The sequence below is a fragment of the Gracilinanus agilis genome, chromosome 2, assembly GCF_016433145.1.
Source record: "Gracilinanus agilis isolate LMUSP501 chromosome 2, AgileGrace, whole genome shotgun sequence".
In the NCBI taxonomy this organism is placed as follows: Eukaryota; Metazoa; Chordata; class Mammalia; order Didelphimorphia; family Didelphidae; genus Gracilinanus; species Gracilinanus agilis.
This window is the reverse complement of record NC_058131.1, coordinates 17,081,832-17,089,877: the sequence shown is the minus strand read 5'-3', so window position 1 is coordinate 17,089,877 and position 8,046 is coordinate 17,081,832. Positions and strand designations below refer to the sequence as shown.

The 8,046-nt window shown below is 47.4% G+C and overlaps 1 protein-coding gene across 1 annotated transcript; it reads right to left on the bottom strand.

Moving 5' to 3' along the window:
- Window positions 1-365: 365 nt before the first annotated feature.
- On the bottom strand, window positions 366-6,813 carry NEFL (neurofilament light chain). The gene is made up of 4 exons (XM_044660378.1): window positions 5,752-6,813; window positions 3,960-4,084; window positions 1,831-2,150; window positions 366-612 (listed from the first exon to the last, which is right to left on the bottom strand). Exons 1-4 carry the CDS (start codon window positions 6,811-6,813, stop codon window positions 467-469), a joined length of 1,653 nt encoding a protein of 550 aa, XP_044516313.1. The 3' UTR covers window positions 366-466.
- Window positions 6,814-8,046: the final 1,233 nt, after the last annotated feature.

Below are 8,046 nucleotides of genomic sequence, written 5' to 3'. Positions count from 1 at the left end.
CAAGGAATTATAATGCCGTTCCAGGATGCCTTTATTTGCTAGAGTTATTGCACATAACTTGGGATCATTATTTTCTAACCACCAAAGGTTTCCATAGATTAATTATGTTTTTCATAAAGTTAACTGTTTATATATCAATGAGTTTGTTTATTCATGTTTTTTTTAATTGTAAATATCTGAATTATCCACACTGCCATCAACCCAGAATTCATAAGCATGTACCATGCGCAGTCTGGCAGCAAGCCGGGGAAGCTATCAAGAAGCACACCAAATACTCTTGCATAGGGGAAGACACTTAGCACAACAATTCATTTTCAACCTACATCATCTCAGATTAGTTTTTTTTTTAAATATGTGGTTTCTTATTCTGTACAGCATTCAGAGCTCAACAGATTGAGTAGTGGGGGGTGGGGGGGATTGTTGACCTGATTTGGGGGAAACCTGAAAGATTCAAGGAAAAGAGAACTTAATCTTTCTTCTTCTGCTCTACAGCTTCTTCTCCAGCAGCATCTTCTTTCTTCTCTTCCTCTTCTTCAGCTTCTTCACCTTCCTCTCCAGCTTCACCGCTTTCTTCCTCCTCACCTTCCTTGTCTTCAGATTCCTCCTTGGCACCTTTTAAAGGCACACATAAAAGAAAAAGGTCAAAGTTAGAAGCAACTCATGTCAGACACAACTAGGTTCTCAGTAACATTTCTACCAGGGAATGCATTATTCAAAAAGTCATTCATTATAAAATGAACCCATTCAGGACTAAAATAAATCCATTGGAATTCTGTTGAAGTCATAGAATCATAGACTTAAAATCGACTACAGAGGACAACTAGACCAAGCCTCAAATTTTACAGATAAGGAAATGAAGATCCTGGAAAGTTTCAACTTTCCCAAGGTCACTCCAGTAGTAACTGTCAGAGATAGGTCTGGAACCCAGATCCTCTGGCTCCAGAACCACTTTTATTTTCCCTATACTCACTTCACCTCCTTTATTCCCATTTTTAAAAAAAATCATACACACTGAACAATCTCATTGAATGAGTTGTTATCATTGGTCACTAAAGGCTAGACTCCTCTAAAGCACTAACTCCTGCCGACTTTTATGCATCTGCACATGGGATAATGGCATATATTGTGTTCAGAATGGCAGCAGTAGCAGCAGAAAGGTTGAGCAAATGTTAAAAAAAAAAAAAGAAAAGAAAAGAAAACAGCAGAGAAAGTTCCCTTTGAAAGCCCTCTATAAAAATAAAAAACAAACAGAAAACATCGCCCTCCTTAATTTCCTTCTGAGAAAAGTCAAATTTCAACATCTTTGGGAGGGCCATCAATTGAAATCATGCCAATGATTTTCTTGAATATTTCTGTTAACTGCAGAAAAGACATGAATCAAACTTTTTTGACATAAAATGTTAGCAAAGTCTCAGGTTCAGTGTTTCCACTTCTGAAAAATAAGAATATTGGACCAGATGGCCTCTTTTGGCCCTGCCAGCTACAAATACACTGATCCTATGTTCCTCAACATTACATTCTGCCTATTAAATTCTAACATATATTAATGAATGGTAGCTCACATTCATATTAACATTTTATATGGAGCAAAGAGCTCATTTGATCCTTCCTAAGAATTCTTCGGTTAGGAAGTATGACTATTCCTATCACATAAAGGAGTAAATTGAAGCAGGGAGGCCAACTGAATCATTATGACCAAACAACTAGAAAATAATGGAAGCAGGACTTGAATAGATCTTCTGACTGCAATTTCAGGGACCTATTGACTATGCCACATTTATATAGACAACCCTGGGGATTAGCTTTCTTTCCAGTGAATTTGATTTTTACCTTCTTCTTCTTCACCTCCTTCCTCTTCTTCTCCTTCCTCCTTCTCTTCTTCCTCTGCCTCTCCTTCTCCTTCAGAGGGGGGTTCATCTTTAGCTTCTTCTGCCTTGGTCGCCTCAATGGTCTCTTCCACCTCAATCTGTTCTTCTTGGACATGACTGGTGTAGTAAGAGGGGAAGGCACGGGCAGACATCAAGTAGGAGCTGGTTTGGAGACCACTGTAAGCAGAGCGGCCAAAGACCTGGGAGCTCTGGGAGTAGCCACTGGTCAGGCTTCCAACGCTGGTAAAACTCAGGCGAGTCTCTTCACCTTCCAATAACTTCCTGAAGTGGCCAAAAAAAAAATGGTGGGCAGTAGGGAAGAGAGGTATGGGCTTAGAAATCAACAATAGCATGTTCTCCAGCCATCCCAACTACTTTTTTTTAAAAAAAGCAAAGGAGTAATGCAAATTCTATCTAGAGCTCATCGAAATAAAATAAATAAAAATAGTTTTCAAAAGTCAGATTAGAATGCCTAAAATTCCTCCCCATAAAAATGTAAATATCATTGCATCATTCTTTCAAGTCTATATCACCAATAATATAGACCGAGGAGAACAAAACTCAAGAGAGGTAGGAAGGCCTCTCAGATGTCACCCCTCCTTATTTTACAGATTAGGAAACAGTATTAGGGACTCTTTCCCTACATGAACCCTAAATTGGTCTCTGTAATTTCCATCCTCAACACCTCATTCTGACCTTGACTAAGGTCACCCAGGCACATAAGCAGCAGAGGTAGGATTCAAAGAAAGATTATTTGGCTCCAAATGCATTACACTTTCCACCATCAAGGATGGGAAGTTCTTAAGTACCAAAAATCCTGTACTGAACAATCTTCTTGGTCAAATGGTGCCTAAGACCTGGCTACTCAGAAGTTAAGGACCACTCTTGAAAGTCTGAAAAAGAAAGATATTCAGCCTTGCTCTGACCTTTTTTTCTCCCTCTTCCCCTGAACTGGGCTTAACTCATGCTGAACTATCTCCTATCCCTCCCTTCAAATTCAACACTTAAGGATTTTGCACTTATTCTCACTTGAAAAAACAGTAGTTCAGGGGGCAGCTGGGTGGTTCAGTGGATTGAAAGCCAGGCCTAGAGATGGGAGGTCCTAGGTTCAAATCTGGCCTCAGACAGGTCTTAGCTGTGTGACCCTGGACAAGTCACTTGACCCCCATTGCCTAGCCCTTACCACTCTTCTGCCTTGGAGCTAATACACAGTATTGACTCCAAGAAAAAAGGTAAGGGTTTAAAAAAAAACCAAACAGTAATTCTCCCCTAAGTCAAGAAACAGACTAAAAAAATCCCATTAAAATATGCTGAACTTGAAACAGTCTTAGCAGTTAAGCCTGATTGTTTTATTAGAAGGGAATCCATTCTTTTAATGGTTTCTATTTGGATACGCAAGCTGTCTGATGGCAATTTTAAAATTCAAGCTATACTTTAAAAGTCACCCCAGTAACATTCTGTTGATGTTAAACAATTTTTCAGGTGAAAATTCCAACTCCTTTTCTTTAAGCAAAGAATCTTTTGGAGTATAACCAGAAGTACAGAACTGCTATTTTCTTGCTGAAGATCAAGACAGTCAGTTAATAGACATTTATTAAAGGCTAACTATGTGCCAGGAGATCTGATTCTACCCATTACAATTAAAAATAAAAGTCGATATCCAGATTTAGATCATGCTTCAACAGTGTATGAATATCTGAGGAAAGTGGGGCAGAACCTGAGACAGAAGATATTTTTGGTAAAAAGGAAAGAAACACCCTGCTGCTTAGGTGCCCGGGTTTGTGGGGATTGACTGCTGTTCCAAACTTTTAAATGGTCATAATGTCATAGAGCTAAGAAGAACTTTGGAGGCTGTTGAATCTGATCCACTCAGTTGAAAGATGAGGAAACTGAGGCAAAAAGTAGGTTAGTGATTTGCCCAAGGTCACACAGTTAGTAAATGCCTCAGATAAAAACTGAACCCAGGCTTTCTGGACTTGGTTTGTACTGTCTTATTATTCTAATGCATCCCCCTCCCAAAGAATCTCACTTGGAATCTAATTTGATCCCCACCCCAAGCTTAATAGTTGATGTTCCTCTTCCCTCTCATACCTGTAGGCTGCAATTTCAATATCCAAAGCCATCTTCACATTAAGCAAATCTTGATATTCTTTCAAATATCGAGCCATCTCGCTCTTGGTGGTTCTCAATTCATTTTCCAGTTTGTTAATTGTGTCCTGTCAGGAGTGAAAAAAACAGAACCTGGAACATAAACCTGTGTCACAGCTGCATCTCCATGCAATCAGAACTGGTCACGTTCCCTCTAAGACCCAGAACCTTCCTGAAGTCCTCTTTGCTGGCTCCCAAACTGCACAGTCATGGCTCACCTCCAGAAAGAGCAAGAAGGTTTGGCTGGAGAGGCTGCCTCTTTGGACCTGCCCCACCCCTCCTGGCACTGGCTGCAGAAGCCTGGTTTTGATAGAAGCCAAGCTCACTCTCCTCTAGAGGCACAGTTCACAGAGCAATCAGCCCAGATCTTTATTCAACCTGCTTTTCCCTGGACTAGGATGGAAGCCAGCATTACCAGAGGAAAAGAGGAAGCCTGTAATTCAGGAAGTCTTGGTTTAGGCTCAGAATAAGAGCTCAAGAGATGTAAGGGTTGAGCTCTTATAGTTTAGCTTTCCTTTAGCACTACCGGGACAAGTATGAGCAAACCACTGCCCCTCTCCAGGGCTGTTTCTCCTCAGAGGCATTCGGCTGTCTTTAAAGCACTTATCAATCAGCTCAGATAGGGTATGGGGTTTCCTTTGATATAGGGAACTCGCACGTGAGAAAACTGCTTCTATATCTGCAAAGCAGCATCCTATCGGGAATTTAAGAGGGTCTTAGAGTTGCCCCAGACATTAAGAGGTTAAGTTGCTTGTCCATTTCAGTCAGAGGTGGGACTTGAACTCAAGTCTTCCTGGTATGGGGGCCAGTCACTTAGGCAATAAGACATGCTTCCTCTTTTAGAGAAATGCCAGTTACTGGCAACAATAATCTTTTAAGTAAATCTCTAAAATGAGAGCGTTGGGGTAGATGCTCTCCAAGGCCTGTCTCCGTTTAATTTAATAAAGGTATTTCAGATCCTTTCAAAACATCCTCTGGTGTTACACCTCACTACGATCTTGTGATCTGCTACCTTCTTTGTATAGAAAAGTACGCGTGTTATTATTACCATCACTTAACTGGCCCACATTGTCTTAACTCGATTGCAGAAGTGTGTAGAGGTGGGGGGAGGAGCGTGGAGGGGAGGGGGAGGAGTCAGGGAGATAAAGTCATAACCGCTGCCACCTATGGAGGGAAGAGGAACGCGCAAGGCTTTTACTAGCGAGGCAAACAAGAATATTCCAAACCCCTCCCCCGCCTTCTCTCTCTCTCCAATACACAGGACCTGGGTGGGTGTGTCAAAAGAAAACATACTCTGTGCCCTAGTTGCGCATAGCGACCCTGACCCCTAAGCCAGCAGTTCCTGTGGCCTCTATCCCTATCCCAAAATCCGTAGGTTTCTGCCCTCGAACACCACCGCCCTCCACTCCCCTCTCCACCCGCGTCTGATGCCGTCCCTAAGTGGTGTCCTGAAAAGCCTTGGGAATTCGAACTGGAAAGCCCCAAACCCCGCCCAAGGCTCTCCCAGCTATGTCGTCGCCTTAGGTATATCACTCTCCTCCCCCGTGCCTCAGTTTCTTCATATATTACATGAGAAGTCAGCCGCAAACGGCCCCTTAATCTCCGCGAGTCTCCTTTTGCCCGCCTGTCCGATTACTTTTGTCCCTCTGCCTGAGCTGCCAAGCTGACCTCCTCCTCTCCCCTCCCCTCCCCACAGTCCCCCAAGACGCTGGGTTTGGGTACGGCCCAGGCTCACCTGTAGGGCGCTGATGTCGGCGTTCTGCTTGTCCTCCAGCTCCTGCAGCTGCTTCTCCAGGGCCTCATTCATGCCGCGGCACGCCTCGATCTCCAGCGTCTTGGCCTTGAGCAGGCGGCGGCTCTCAGACACTTCATCCTTGGCGGCGCGCACGGCGTCGGTGTTCTTCGCGGCGCTTTCAGTGAGCACCGTAAAGCGGCTCTTGAACCACTCCTCTGCGTTCTGCATGTTCTTGGCCGCCAGCTTCTCGTACTGGGAGCGGATGTCCTTGAGCGCGGCGGACAGGTCGGGCTTGGCGGACACGTCCATCTCCACGGAGATCTGCGCGTACTGGATCTGTGCCTGCAACTCTGCGATCTCCTCCTCGTGCACTTTCTTGAGGAAGGCGATCTCGTCGAGCAGGCTGTCTATGCGCTTCTCGAGCTCGGCGCGGGCCAGAGCTGCCTCGTCTGCGCCCTTGCGCGCCTCCATCAGGCGTCCCTCGGCGTCCTCGCGGCTCAGCACCTCCTCCTCGTAGCGCGCCTGTAGCGCTCGCAGAGTCTCCTCCAGGCCGTCTCGCTCGCCCTGCAGCGCCTGCTTCTCGGCGCTGGCATCCTCGACGGCGAGCCGCAGATCGCGGATCTCTTGCTCATAGAGAGCGCGGAAGCGCGACGGCTCGGCATGTTTCTGCCGCAGCACCAGCAGCTCAGCCTCCAGCACCTTGTTCTGCTGCTCTAGCTCATGGACGCGCTCAATGAAGCTGGCGAAGCGGTCATTGAGGTCCTGCAGCTGCGCCTTCTCCTGCGTGCGGATGGACTTGAGGTCGTTGCTGATGGCCGCCACTTGGCTCAGGTCCAGGCTCTCCAAGCTGGGCAGCAGCGACGCGGAGCTGGACGAGTAGCTGCGGCGCACCGACAGCGCGGCCGAGGAGGCGGGCGCTGAGTAGCTGGAGTAGGCCGAGCGCGCTGTACTGCTGTAGCCGCTGCGCACCGAAGAGATGTGCACCCGCGGGCTCTCGGCAGTGCTGGCGTAGCGCCGCTTGTACGCCGTGGTGTAGTAGGGCTCGTAGCCGAAGGAGCTCATGGTGCCCGCAGCCCGGCCGGCTGGCCGCCTGCCTTCTGCCTGCCCGGCTACGCGGAGGAAAGAGAGAGAAGGGGAGGAGAAGGAGGACGACGAGAGAGGAGGGGAGGAGGACGGGTGGCTGTGTGCGGCTCGCCGCTGGCCGCCCGCCCCTTTTTATACCCAAGCTGGGTTTGACGCAGCCTCTGAGCCCTCCCTCGCCTGGCTGCGGGGGGCGGTGGCCAGCGCCTTGCGGCAGCCAAAGAAAGGCATTGCGCAACTCTTGAGGGCGGGGGGGAGAACTGGAGCAAGAGAAGAGATTGGCAATCCGGGAAAGAGAGAAAAGAGGGAAGCTGCGCTCAACCTAAGAGGCTCGGGCCCCACCCAGCCCCCACCTCCATTTGCACTGGGCTCCTCGTCTCTCCGTCAACCTGCAGCGCTTTGGGCGATTGTTTCCCCCTGCCCCCCTCCTTCACTTTATCGTTCTGACACACTCACTGTGCCATCTCCCTCCCTTTCCCCATCTTCGGAGGCTTTTCCCCCGCTTCCGCTCCCCCCTCCACTGAACTCTTGCCCACCTGGTGCTTCCCTCGGGGACCTCTTTAGTCTCTCGCCCACCTAGCCAACCCCACTAAAACGCCTTCACCCCACTTTTGATTTAGCCCTGAGACTTGTAGCTTCTCAAGGTGGTCTGAGCGTAAGTATTCTGTATCCTTTAATCCGTGGTGCGGAAGAATGAGGTACAGAACTGGTTAAAACTCGAGTTCCTAACAAGGAGTCCAGTGAGGGAAGCGGGCATAGATTTCATGCAACCATTGCGTCTTTATTTCGTTTTACTTGGCTTCCTTTGCAACCCTATGCATTTTCTTTTATGAATTTAAAAACGTCCTGAGAAGGGGTTCTTAGGCATCATCAGATTGCTGAAGTGTTCCCGAAGAAAAAAAGGCGAGGCGAAGGCCGGGGTTTCCTGATAAAAAGAGTCCCATCCCCTGATCTCAGCCCTAAATGTTAACAATTTCTGATGTCCTTTCATCCCTGCCTCTCTGCAACTGCCCAGATCTCTCCCCTGGGACAATTGCCTCCTCAGATAAAGGCTCATTTCCCCCACCCCCACCCCCTAGCTCCGAATCCACTTTTGCTTTAGACTTGGGCCTCTGGCTTTATCTCTCTCTCTCTCTCTCTCTCTCTCTCTCTCTCTCTCTCTCTCTCTCTCTCTCTCTCTCTCTCTTTCTTTCTCTCTCTCTCTCTCTCTCTCTC

What these genes read in the sequence shown, in the direction of transcription:
- NEFL (XM_044660378.1), bottom strand. Translation starts at nt 6,813, where the DNA reads ATGAGCTCCTTCGGCTACGAGCCCTACTACACCACGGCGTACAAGCGG. An exon ending in CCGACATCAGCGCCCTACAG is followed by an intron (nt 4,085 to 5,751) that starts GTGAGCCTGGGC and finishes CACTCCTGACAG; the next exon opens with GACACAATTAACAAACTGGA. An exon ending in AGGAGGTGAAGAAGAAGAAG is followed by an intron (nt 613 to 1,830) that starts GTAAAAATCAAA and finishes TGCCTTTAAAAG; the next exon opens with GTGCCAAGGAGGAATCTGAA.